Source organism: Pelmatolapia mariae, linkage group LG23, assembly GCF_036321145.2.
Source record: "Pelmatolapia mariae isolate MD_Pm_ZW linkage group LG23, Pm_UMD_F_2, whole genome shotgun sequence".
NCBI classification, from domain to species: domain Eukaryota; kingdom Metazoa; phylum Chordata; class Actinopteri; order Cichliformes; family Cichlidae; genus Pelmatolapia; species Pelmatolapia mariae.
The window spans coordinates 6635041-6648315 of record NC_086246.1 but is presented as its reverse complement, the minus strand read 5'-3'; the positions used below and the strand labels follow the sequence as shown (position 1 = coordinate 6648315).

The following is a 13275-nucleotide window of genomic DNA, read 5'->3' as shown; positions in this document are numbered from 1 at the left end:
TCCGAGAAATTGCTACATGAATCATTTCCATGGTGAAGAGAAACCCCATCACAACAGTGAACCAAGTGAACAACACTCTCCAGCAGGTAGGCGTATCAATTTCAAAGTCCACCATAAAGAGAAGACTATATGAAAGTAAATACAGAGGGTTCGCTGCAGGCTACTCAAAAGCCTCACGAATAGAAAGGCTAGACTGGACTTTGTTAAAAAAAAAACATGTAAAAAAGCCCGCACAGTTTTGGACAAACATGCTTTGGACACATGAAACCTCTACCAGAATGATGGCAAGAAAAAAGTATGGAGGTGTGGAACAACTCACATCATCTGTAAAACACGGCGGAGGCAGTGTGACCGTTCGGGCGTGCACAGCTGCCACTGGGACACTAGTGTTTATTGATGATGTGACGCAGGACAGAAGCATCTGAATGAACTGAGGTGTTGAGAGACAGACCGTCTGCTCACATCCAGCTAAATGTAGTCACAGTGATTGGGCAGCGTTTGAATAAAGTAATAGAAATGAACATTCCATTTAAAGTTAATTTGTCCAAATACTAATGAGTCTCTGAAATGAAAGGATTCTGTTTAAAAGAAGCTTTAGTTCCTCACATCTTTATGCAATCTTTTTGTCCAACCCACTGAATTAAAGCTGAAAGTCTGCCCTTCACCTGCATCTGAGTCATTTCATTTATAATTTGTTCTAGTAATGTACAGAACAGCTGCTGAAGGTGCACTACTGCTGAACCAAAACGGCTCTGCCCATGTTTTCAGCTAAACTGCTGGACATCGTGGTGAGAAGTGAGCATCAAGGCAGAGCAGTCACAACCTGACCACTACAGCTGCACTTTAGAGCAGGGTTTTATTTTAGTATTTCCATTGACCAGTAGAATAAATGTGCTAAATATTTAGCTTCCTGTAACAAATATAAATGTTGGAAAAAGTGACTCACAAAAAACAAAAACCCAAACATGTTTTTTTTTTTTATAAGGTTTGGAGCTAAATGTAGAAAAATGCTGCCGTTAATTTCAGTTTACAAACAGCGCCCTCTATGGCTGCTTTAAGAAAAATAAAGAGAAGTACTTTATCAATTTTGTTGCTGTGCAGGTAATTGTACGCCTTGGTGCTCTTGTTGACCTAGCGAACACTGGACCATAGTTTTATATCATCAGTCTGTGGGAGGTGATGGGTGAGGCACTGCTAATGTATTGTCCTCGCCACTTATTAAAACATATCTACTGTATCCACAATGTGTTGCTATTTAAACCAAGTAAAAGAAACTGCAGTGAGAGAAACTTATGAACACTGAAGGTGTAACCCTGCAAGCATCAACAGTGCAAGCAGAAAAAAAATTAATCTTCCGCTTTCAATCAGGTATAATTGCACGAAATCAGGAATACTGTGGATAGGAAAGGCCTTCAACCCAGGCAACCTCCATGGAAACGCCCCTTCTGGGTCCCGGTGCTCAGTGAATGAATACATCATGAGAGGTGCTGGGTCCTCCTGATCCACATCAATGATCTCTGGGACTGGAAGCACACCACTGCACACTGGGACTCAGCACCTGTCTGGAAATGGATTGAATGTGAATGAATGAATTTAATCCATTTCCAGGCAGCAGCTGGGTATTCCAGGACCTGCTGAGCTGGCTCACATTGAACCCATGTAATAAATGAAAGTGTTGCTTTAAACATTTATTCAGATAAGAAACAGAACTACAATGAGATTGGCTTTGAGTAAGACAGACGCTGTTTACACAAAAACTGTTTAACTCCAAAAAATTAAGTAATAATACAAAAAAAAAATCTAAAAAACAAAACAAAAAGAACAAAACCCCCAACCCCAAAACAAACTGATTTTACAACATATTGATAACAGTACTTTATCTGTACTAACATTTTAACTCTCTGGCCTGTGACAAACTATTCTTCCAACAAAACTAAAAACTCCAACAAGCTCAACAATTTAGAAAACTGGGATCATTGCTGTGCGACTGTGCTGCTCTCACTCCCATTCTTCATCATCAGCAGCCGTCTGTGCTGCCAGCTGGCTCGTTACACTGCTGTCCTGGAAAAAGCCTCCCTGTGGACCCTGAAGAAGGACCACAATGTGAAACACTACAACATCTCAGAGAATTCAGTGTAAAACAACTTGAACCAGTTACCTTCCTCAAGTCTGTGGAGGCAAAATGCTTCCTAGGTGGGTTAAAGCCAGAGGGGCCATGGCCGCTGAACGCAGCTGCCTCTAACCACGAGGGAACCTCCTGCTGGGCCTGCCAATCCCAAACATCTCGTTTAAAGCACTCAGGTCTCACCTTACGCACTTGTGGTGATGCACAGAGGCTATTGTGTAGTTGTAGTGCAGCGTTCTCACCTTGGACAGGATTGTGACCAGTGATCGAGACAACTCACTGTCAGCTTCTGGATCATAGAAGGACACTGCCCTCCCGGTGTTGCCACAGCGGCCGGTTCTACCGATACGATGGACATACTCGTCGATATTGTTTGGTAGGTCAAAGTTCACCACGAGCTGCACATCTGGAATATCGAGTCCACGGGCACCTACAGAGGTTGCCACCAGGACAGGACATTTGCCAGAGCGGAAGTCTCCAAGGGCCTGCTCTCGCTGCCACTGCTCACGGTCACTGGCAGCCAGCACAGCACATAGAATAGAATAGATGTACAATGAGATCTAGAGCATCTCCAGACATGTGGGAGAAGAAAGGTGAGGTGCAGTTTCTGCAGCACTATATACATATGAACAGTACTTAGAAAAAAGAAAACTGTATGTATATACATATATACACAATATTTATTTACAGTTTGGGTTATTGCACAAAATTAAGTATAGCACAGTGGTAGTTTACAGAGGCAAGTATGGGGGTGGAACTGTGTTATCAGTGCATGTGTGAGTACGTCACACAAAGGACAACCATCTCCATGAAAGCCACAGTAAACACACAAACACCACTTACCCGTGAATGCTGGTAGTTGGAAACTTCTCCTGACACAAGATTACGGCAATAAAATCAGCCTGTCTCTTGGTCTCTACAAACACCATGGTGCGCTCCGATCCTGCAGTGCAAACCCACACCACGTAGTTCAGTTACACTGAGCTATCGTTTGTTTTGACCTTTAGTTCTTTTCAACACTGGAAACCCAGAAGCTTGAAATTGTTGCCTAAAAATACCTGTTGATTTCAGGAGGTCTAAAAGCTGCTCCCTCTTAGCGAACTTGGTGACCTGCACGAATGTCTGCTCCACATCACTGCAGGCTCCACCCACAATTCCCACGGCCAAGAACAAATAGTCAGTCTTTAGAAAGTCAGCTGCCAGCCTATATCACACGCACGCACACACACACACTGAGATGAGCTGGCAGGCATTCAGACCTGGTTGTATGTCAGGAGTACAAACAGGCAGCGGACCTCTGGATGTCCTCGGGGAAAGTAGCACTGAACATCAGAGTCTGACGGTTCTCTTTTGACGGCATCCCAGGAGAGCCCACCAGGCGGCGCATGTCAGGCTCAAAGCCCATATCCAACATGCGGTCAGCCTCATCCAGCACCAAGTAACGCACTTTGGTCAAGCCAACCTGGAACACATATTTATTAGCATCTTAAAGCACTGCACAATTTTGTCATCCAATCTATGGTACCTTTAAACAGCCTTACCTTTCCTCTTCCAATCATGTCCAGCAGTCGTCCTGGTGTTCCACACAACACACTGCAGCCCCTGGAGAGGTCTCTTATTTGGTGTCCAGTGCTGACTCCACCATACACTACAACAGGTCGCACACATGTGCTGAAGAGTGGAGACAAACATTTTGAATTTACCTTCTATCTACATGTTGGTGGAGTTCAGTTATTCTTTGGCTTTGACAAAGAAACACACCCATAGGCAAACTTCCTGGCCTCCAGGTAAATCTGGTTGATAAGCTCCCTAGTTGGTGCCACAATGATGGCTTCAGGCTCCTGCGTCTCACTGAAGCAACTGGCCGCCGCGCCATCTGCCATCAGCTGTTGAAGGATTGGTAGCAGGAAGGCAGCCTGGTGGAGGGAGACCACATTTAACCTCTGTCCACAAGCAGGTCTACACCCAGGTTCAACTCTCCCAAACCATACCGTTTTACCAGACCCAGTCTGGGCGCAGGCCATGAGATCCCTGCCAGCAGAAATGATGGGGATGCCGTGCTTCTGCACAGGGGTGGGCTTCACATAACCAGACTTGCTGACGTTTCTCTTTAGGGACTCGCACAGCGCTGCTTCATCAAATGTCTGAGAGAAAGCAGAAGAAATGTACACCAGCATCGAGGGCAAGTCAATATTGCTGTGACACCATGCTTTAAATTACTTCAGGTTTCACGCAGCTGTTTGAACTAAGCGTAAGAGCTGCTTCCAAACAGCTCCAACTATAACAGAGCCGGCTCCTTCAACCAGTGTGGGAAGTCACCAGAAATCTGACCAGAATGGTGTCCAGCTGCACGGTTATACTAGAAACTAACGCAAGTGTTGCAGTCTTGTGTATTAACTTGCTCCTGTGTGCCGTCCTACAAGTTAACAGCCGTCTTACAGGCTGCAGAAACCATAAAATGAGCAGCTCGCCTTTCTGTCAGCTTAACGTTTGCATTATTAAATGGCTCACAGCTGTCACTGAAATGCATACAAACATCAACTTCAAATAATAAAACTCAATTATTCTACAAGTCAGTCTCACCACTTGGCAGCCATCTTGGTTTAACATTAAAAATAATACGTTATTTTTCTTGAGTAAATGCAGGCTCTAACATGCCACTGCAGGCAATTACATTCACACAAATATAACGTCTTTGATAAGCTGCGCCAAGGAGAAATAAGTGCCACTGATAATGGAATCGCAATCACAACGTGTGCTGCTTTGGCTTTAAAAATAAGATCTTAACAGGTTTTTTCCAGTAGACTGAACTAGTTACACAAAATCTTTCAAGAACAGCTGATCTGACCGGACCACTTGAAAAAGAAATTACACGCCAACTCCATTTCCTTATGGTATACAGCGGTCCCTCGTTCATCGTGGTAGTTACGTTCTAAAAATAACCCGCAATAGGTGAAATCCGAAGTAGCCAAATTTATTTCTTTTACAATTATTATAGATGTTTTAATGCTGTAAAGCCCCTCACTACACACTTTATACACTTTTCTCAGACAGGCATGAAAATTTTCACTTTTCTCTCTTGTTTAAACTCTCTTAAAGTTCAAATGTAGAAAAATAAGTCCAGTATTAGAGAATGAAACCAAAGGCACCCACAGGTGACGACGTTTCGTCGACATCGTTGTGTTTGTTGGAGAGAAAACTTACAAACATACAGTACAGCACTTCAGAGTCACACTGCTAGTGATCGAAGATTCATGTAAATTTGACAAGCTGAATGCATTCTGTACTGTTCAGGAGACACGGCACAAGATTGGCTGACAATGATCTACAGCCAATCAGGACACAGAACACAATGTGCTGTAAAAAAAAAACGAAACAAAAGCATGCAAAATTGCACACACAAAAAAAAGTAAAAATAAAATTAAAAAAACCCGCGAAACAGAGGCCACGAAAGGTGAAGCGCGTTATAGCGAGGGACCACTAATGTGTCAGAATCAGTCACAGTAAGCCAAAATTAACTAAACATCTTCACTAGGATAGCTAGCATACATATCATGCACCTGTACTGCATGCATACATCAGTGTCACACACTGACGCAACCAGTTTTGTACCAAGCCATATTCAGTATCAGCAAAGACCTGCTGATAACAGATTTGTGTACCTACTGGATTGCCCCCTAACATTTCTTACCATTATAGCTGGTGGTGGGTTGGTTCCACTGACATCCACCAAGATCTCATCGTACTTGTCAAAGTTGACACCGGACTCATAGTGGGAAAAAATGGACTCCTCATCTTCAGAGGGTGGTGGGGGAACGTAGGTAACCCTGGGTCCTGCAGTGAGAAACAGAAATGCTGCACATAATGGAAGATAAAGCTGGCATGCTGCAGATCTGTGAACATGAAGTTTAACTTACTATCACTCGCATCTGTCTTCTCTGCAGGTGTATCCTGGTGCCCTGTGTTACACACAGATGCCAGCCACATCAGTAAATCTTTCAAACTTATGTGCACTGAATCATTGAGGTCAATAATGAAAAACAACCTTGAGCAAAGACCTCTTCATCTTTCCCACGGTAGCCTGCAGCACAACACAAATTACACTTCTGATACCTCTAACAGATTTGCACATGATCAGAACTGCTCGTTCACTCACCTCCTCCAAAGCCACCTCTGCCACCCTGCTCACCACCTTTAAAACATCAGTCAATTAACTGCTATTCTTACTCAAAATCCACACTGATTGCAATCAAATTTCTTTACATTTGTTGAGGAGGCTGTGGCTCAGGAGGTCTGCAGAGCCACAGCGGTCTACTAATCGACCCTCAGCTTTTCCATCCCAGGTGAACCCCGACGTGCACCCACTGGAGCGCAAGTGTGTGAACATTTAGGTTACACAGTGCTTAGGCCATAGGAAAAACAATACATGTATGAATGCATGTGAATGTGTGATTAAGGCTTGTAGTAAAAAAGCACTAATAAGTACGAGTCAATGTGGCATTTGCATGCAGTGGATAAAAAACCACCACGAGTGGAATCAGACTCGTACCTTGCCTATAGCTTCCTCCTCTGCCCCCTCTTCTTCCTCTCGACACTGTGAAAAGCAGAAAATGCTCACATTGTAAACAAGCATTTCTTTCAGTCTACTTTTGTGTCTTAATGGGAATATTAACACTACCATTTGTATTGTCACCATCCTCTTCATTTGCTGTAAAAATAAGAACATCAAGTCAGACGCGTTCCAGCTCAAAGCCAAACAGACGTACACGTCAATATTCCAGTTATTACCGTCAAAATCACTGTGATCCGTTCTGCCAAATCCTCTGCCACGCCCTGATAACACACAACTGTTATATTACAATTCCATCAACAGCTCTATTCACTACAGCATAAATATGCATACTGCCCTGGCACAGCACAGTATTACCACTGCTTTACTGACTGAACGATCGTGTTAACCCTCTTTCACACTGCTAGTTGGGGGTTTTCTTTCAGTATTTGTAATTTGAAGAGTTTTCATGATCTGTGAAACTTTATTACAAATGCCTAACATGCCATTGAGATGACCAACAGTGTATATGTATACATATACATACATATGTGTGTATATGTGTGTGTATATATGTATATGTGTGTGTACATATGTATATATATACACCCCCACACACACACCCCCACCACGGCCTCCTCTTCGGCTGAAGCTATTCCTTTCTGCTGTATTATTCTGGCTGTCACCATCTGTAAGGAAGAAACGCAACGCTCAGGAAACACAATGAGGAAAACTACAACAGCTCATGTAATACTCTTCATGCTTACCGTTTGCACTGTCCTCAGCAACTAAAAAAAATCAAAAAAAAAAAATCAGATAACTAAAATTGGATACCTTCCGACAATCGTCTGAATGCACCTACTACAACGTGATAACCATTTCTCCCATCACCTGCATGCTCCTCCTTTGGCACCTCTGTGATAAGTACTGTGTGTGACAGTATCAAGCAAATCTTGTGGTCTGAAAACTAGAGCCAAGTGCCACAACGACGCAAGATTCTTTAAACAGCCAGCAGGGGGCAACTGTTCTAGCTGCAAACATTGCCATTTTGAAATAAGAGCTGGGTCTGACTGAAAGCACACACTGATGGAGTAATGTCTTGAGCACAGTGCATAAATCTGACACAGAATGATCAAAATGAACAAGAACTGACTTCATGTTTTATTCAGTAGTGAGCCAAATTGAGACATTAAGACCATAAAGTCATCAGGAAAACCTCCAAAAGTTCATCAGGAAAAGTATTTTCTGCGCTCAGGAGTGTCTGTGCAACAACAGCTTTAACCCCATGGAGGCTGATAAACAGGTTTAACGCACCATTACACTGCATCCACTTTTCATCTTTTACACTGTATGGGCCGGTGTCCTGCAGGCCTTAGATGTGTCCTTGATCCAGCACAGCTGATTTAAATGGATAAATTACATCCTGAACATGTCCTCCAGAAGCCTGCTAAGGAACTAATCATTTGATTCAGGTGTGTTGACCCAGGGTGAGATCTAAAACCTGCAGGGTACAGGCACTAGAGGCCTGAAATTGGACACCCCTGCTGTATGCAATCCCAAAAAGCAATCTTCCACATCAAATCTACTCTAATTTGTCATCCAGAAATGAGGATTATCCAGGACAATTTCACCACTAAAATGCCAAACAGTGACAGTTTCAGTGTTTAGATGCAGCCCTTGAACGTCATATCCAGTTTCCCTTGCTCACACGGGTCTTCACCAGGCACCAAAAAAGGAAACTTAATTACTGCAGGTGAAACTCCAGGTTGGTGGATATTTTTTATTTAACCTCCTAGGACCTGGCGTCCACATATGTGGACATCACATTTTGGGTTATTTAGACCAAAATACTCGATTTAGCTCTACAAGTGCCTGATATCCACTTACGAGGACATTATACTGGTACTGTTCTATCAAAATTTTAAACGAATATCCTCATATGTGGCTCTCATTTTTCTTAGAAACAAAAATCAGGTAAAAAAAAAAAAAAAAATCTGGTAATTCTTTGTTTTTACATTCATCGGGCCCCAATATGCCCAAAAATCAAAGAGAAACTAAAAATGCACGCCGTGGAAGAGTTCGGTCTTAGGAGGTTAAAGCTATGATTGCATGTCAAATGACGGGCAAACACACACGCCTACTGGCTTTTCACCTCACAGCTCATACATAATGCTAATTTTCATACATGTTTACTTGCTCAAAGGACAATTATACTACTTCTTATACAAAGTGTTAAATGTGCACCTGAGAAGAATGAGTTTTTAAATCCTCCTCTTCCTCTACCCCGTCCACCACGACCTGGAAGAACACATTTAAATCACTCCTCAGTGTCATGCAAGACGCTTCCTGTAAGGGCTCCATCGTCTTTCTACACTCACCTCCTTGAAATTCACCATGACCAGAGCTCCAGAAATCTCCTTGTGTACCTAAAAACATGTTTGTTTCAAATACAGAATAAAACCAAAATAAATCTTAACCTGCCTCCAATCTTTATTTTAACCCTTGGAAGAAAGAATTAAAGCAGACAATAATCTGAAGTGGAACATACCTGCATTTGAGGTGTGGCTGGTGAGTGCACAAGTACCAGAGGTAGCGGTTTCCTGTAAACATGGGCAATTTCAGTCGGACGTTGACTGACTGGCTCAGCGAAGTGCGTACGCATGGCCTTTGGATGTTACACTAGCTTACCTGTTCTTCCCACTCGTCCATTCTTGCTCACCTGAGGAAAAAAGTACCACAAAAAATTTTGTAAATCACATACGATAACGAAGACCCCCCCCCCCTTTTTTTTTCTTTTTTTTTTACCGCTTTCATTCCGACACTAAAAGCTAAACTTTTCCTGAGAATCTGGCACAACGTGACGACTGCCACGCGAGAAATGATATGCACTTAAAACCGTACAATGCTCAAGTATCTTTAATCAAAACGTCGACTGTTGCAAATGTGACTCTTAAGTACAGAAAATGACGTCGCGCTTCTTTTAGCTAATCAAGACACATCGAGCACGCGGGACCAGGCGGGAGCTAACTTCTGCTCTCAATTTAGACGCAAACACGAAATAATGCTTTAAGTCATGTGTTTGCATAGTTAAAATTAGTCATTTTTAAAGCGCTGTTTCGAGAATACACTCGCAACCAAAAACAACTACAAGTGGACGTAAAAGGTGATACCTGTTAGCATTGGAAGCGCTAACTAAAAACAGCAAGACGGGATTAATAAAACTGATAATAACTACATCTTGTTCTTCGAAAATTGGTTTTATAAGTGACAGTAATGTAGTAAAACTAGCCCAGGTAGAATAACCATACTTTCTGAGTGTCTTCACAGATGAGATTCTTCCTCGAGGTGCAGCCTGCTCGTCCGCTCACAGAATGGGGCGCGCGCATGCACAGCGCACAACCCGCAAACTTGCAACTTCCGCCATTTTCCCGCCCAACTGGATATTTGAAAATACAGGAAATAAATACGAAGAATTATAAACTTTTTCTCCTGTAAATAGCTTCTAATAGAACATTTTTAAATATAGTTCTGTTGGCAAAATTGTAGAACTTGAAGGCTGTTGCACAACTACTGGAAAATGTCATTCTGCTTTCTTTCAGTTTTTAATATTCTTTTATAATAATAAAAGAATATTAAAAACTTTTTAAAAAGTTGTTAGTTCGAAAAGTTAAAAAAGCTGTGTAAAAAGTAACCCTTTACAGTGGATGTGATATATAAAAGCTTTATTAAACTACCACTAAATCCTTTACACTAAATTCAACCTATTGGCTATTATTTTCAGTGCAATAAAATAAATCTGATAGTGTTTACCGATTTTCTATCTCCAAATAATATCATTCACAATAAATTAGAAACCATTCACCTGCTCAATCTCGTTGCGCATAGAGTCTGCACTGCCATCTGCTGGAAAACTACACAATTGCACGTTCACTACTAAATGTGATTGTCGCTTTGCACACGCTCATACTTGTATTGATATAACTTTGACGAGGCAATAATAAAAAATAGAGCAAATAATAATTGCTGTAAGTTTCTGCTGGGAGGCCAACAGACTGTGTATTCCTATTATTGTTCCCAAGCTCCCCAAGACAAATGGGGAGGACAGAACAGTGTAAAATCAGTGCCAGATCAAAAATGCAGATTATTAGGAATGAGATTTCCATATCAGTTGGGACCCAAGTTAACAACAGTTATCAAACACTGACTCTCTGATGATTGTATTGGAGAGCAGCTCATTGTTCACTATTTTATATGTGCGCTGAAGCAGCCAGCGGCTGAACTGCCAACCCTCCAACCACCAGATGAGCTGGTCTACCTCCTGAGCTACAGCCTGCTGACAAGACAAGGGGAAGGGGGGAAGGTGTGTTAGGAGGCAGTGAGGGTGACAAAAAAGCAGGAGTGTGGAGGTGAGAGGTGGGACTGTGACTGATAAAGGGAGATGGCAGATGGTATGTAGAGAAGGAAGGCAGATATAGTGTGTTTGTGTGTGTACAGGAGACCAGGTGGAAGGGAAGCAAAGCCAGGAGCACTGGAGGTGGATTCAAACTATTCTACCATGGTGTAGATGGAGAAGGAAAAGTAGAGTAGTGGACAGGAAGAGTATGTGAATAGTGTTGTGCAGGTGAAGAGAGGGTCAGACAAGGTTGAGTTTGAAGCTGCAAATCAAAGGAGTGATGTGCAATGTTGTCAGCGTGTATGTCCAAAGGGCGGATGTTAGCTAGAAGAGAAAGCTAGATGAAGTGGAGGAGGGTCTCCCCAGGGTGGAGAGCATTGTGAGGGGGATGTAGGTGAAGGCTGCAGAGGCGATGGGGAGGTGTTTAGGAGGTATGGTGTTAAGGAGAGAAATGCAGAGCGTCAGATGGTGTAGATTTTCTGAAATGAATGGAAATGGCTGTGGTGAACATGAACTTTAAGAAGGAGGAGGAAGATAGGAGGACGTCAGAATTGAAGAAAGTGAACACAGGTGGACTCATGCTGAAAATGCAACATGAAAGTGGTAGGAGACTGTAAGGTGGTGGCAGGGGCGGATGTAGGTAGGGAGCATCAGATGGTAGTCTGTAGGATGGCTTTGGACATCAAGAAGAGTAATCAAGTGAAGGCAGAGCCAAGGATTAAATGATGGAAGCTGAAGAAGGAGGAACGTCGCACAGAGTTCAAGAGAGAGTTGAGATGCTAGGGAAGAGTTACCAGCTGGGAAACTACAGCTGAATTAGTGAGGGAACCTGTCAGGAAGGTGTTTGGTGTATCCTCTGGACTAAGGAAAGAGGACAAGGACACTTGTTGGTGAAATGACAGCGTAAAGGAAAGTATTTAAAGGAAGAGGTTGAAACAGTGAAGGAGAGATGGGAGTACAAAGACTGCGGTGGCAAAAAGGAAAATGCTTCACTAAGGAAGGAGAATGAGACTCAATTCAATTAGTTAGCTACAGATGTCACATCAAATACATCAGAATCTGCCTGACTATAAACAGATTTATAGACTAATGTACACTCATACTTGTCATCTCATCTGTATGAGCTAGCTGAAGCAGTTTATGTAAGCCATCTTTTATATCCTATGCCTTGTCCTTAACACTTCACATATATATTCTTTATATATGCTAAGATCTTTCAACTTCAACACCTTGATCCATGTACTTAAGCAATAAGATAAAATGATATAATCATATCTTTTTTCCAAACTGTTTGACACAAGCAATAACAAAATGGGTTATCCATCCATTAATCCATTTTTCCCGCTCATCCAGGGCCGAGTTGCGGGAGCAACAGCCTAAGCCCAGACTTCCCTCTCCGTAGGCATCTCGTCTAGCTTGTCTGGGGGAACGTTCCCAGGCCAGCCGAGAGCTATAATCTCTCCAGTGTGTCGTGGGTCTCCCCCAGCGCCTCGTCCCAGTGGGACATGCCCTTAGAGATAGGATGAGGGGCTCAGAGTAGAGCAGCTACTCCGCCACATTGAAAGGAGCCAGCTGGTTTGGATATCTGACAAGGATGCCTCTCCCAGGAAATGCCCAGGAGGGCATCCTGAAAGAGGCCAGCCACCCTTCCAAGAGAGCTCCTGTCCACTGCTATGATGTCATTCTTTTGGTCACCTTGAGCTTGTAAACATAGGTGAGGGTGGGGATGTAGACTGACCAGTAAATGGAGAGCTTCGCTTTTAGACTTAGCTCTCTCTTCTTCACCATGACAGACTGGTACAGCGTCCTCATCACTGCAGCCACAGTACCATCTGTCAATCTTCTGCTCGCCTCTCCCCTCACTCATGAAAAAGACCCTGAGATACTTAAACCCAGAGTGGGCACTCCACCCCTTTTCCAGCTGAAGACCATGGCCTCAGACTTGGAGGTGCTGACTGTCATTCCCACCACTTCACACTCGGCTGCAAACCACTCCAGTATGAGCTGGAGTCCACCATACGATGAAGCCAACAAATCCACATCATCTGTGAAAAGCAGAGATGAGATTCTGGACCACCCAAGTGGAAGCCCTCGTGCATAAAAATTATGAACACAATCGGTGATAAAGGGCAGCCCTGATGGAGTCCAACACCTAACAGGAACGAGGGTTAGGGTTATGTTAAATAAAGCCAAATAAACGAATTGTTC

General features: G+C 43.0%; 1 protein-coding gene across 1 annotated transcript; it reads right to left on the bottom strand.

Annotated features, from left to right (window-relative positions):
* Positions 1–1774: 1774 nt before the first annotated feature.
* On the bottom strand, positions 1775–10051 carry ddx4 (DEAD (Asp-Glu-Ala-Asp) box polypeptide 4). The gene is made up of 23 exons (XM_063466148.1): positions 9983–10051; positions 9363–9393; positions 9223–9274; positions 9053–9100; positions 8919–8972; positions 7442–7462; positions 7304–7363; positions 6914–6958; positions 6804–6833; positions 6675–6719; positions 6282–6317; positions 6171–6206; positions 6043–6084; positions 5817–5959; positions 4117–4269; positions 3887–4041; positions 3667–3796; positions 3421–3587; positions 3184–3329; positions 2969–3068; positions 2368–2638; positions 2159–2266; positions 1775–2085 (listed from the first exon to the last, which is right to left on the bottom strand). The coding sequence occupies exons 2-23, from the start codon at positions 9381–9383 to the stop codon at positions 1999–2001; spliced, it is 1950 nt and encodes a 649-aa protein (XP_063322218.1). The 5' UTR covers positions 9384–9393; positions 9983–10051; the 3' UTR covers positions 1775–1998.
* Between the last annotated feature and the right edge of the window lie 3224 nt (positions 10052–13275).

Excerpts from the sequence above, each read along its gene's own strand:
- ddx4 (XM_063466148.1), bottom strand. The coding sequence starts at position 9,383 with ATGGACGAGTGGGAAGAACAG. Across the intron at positions 6,834-6,913 it reads GGATCACAGTGATTTTGACG|CAAATGAAGAGGATGGTGAC; the intron begins GTAATAACTGGA and ends TTATTTTTACAG. Across the intron at positions 3,797-3,886 it reads GCCAGGAAGTTTGCCTATGG|CACATGTGTGCGACCTGTTG; the intron begins GTGTGTTTCTTT and ends TCCACTCTTCAG.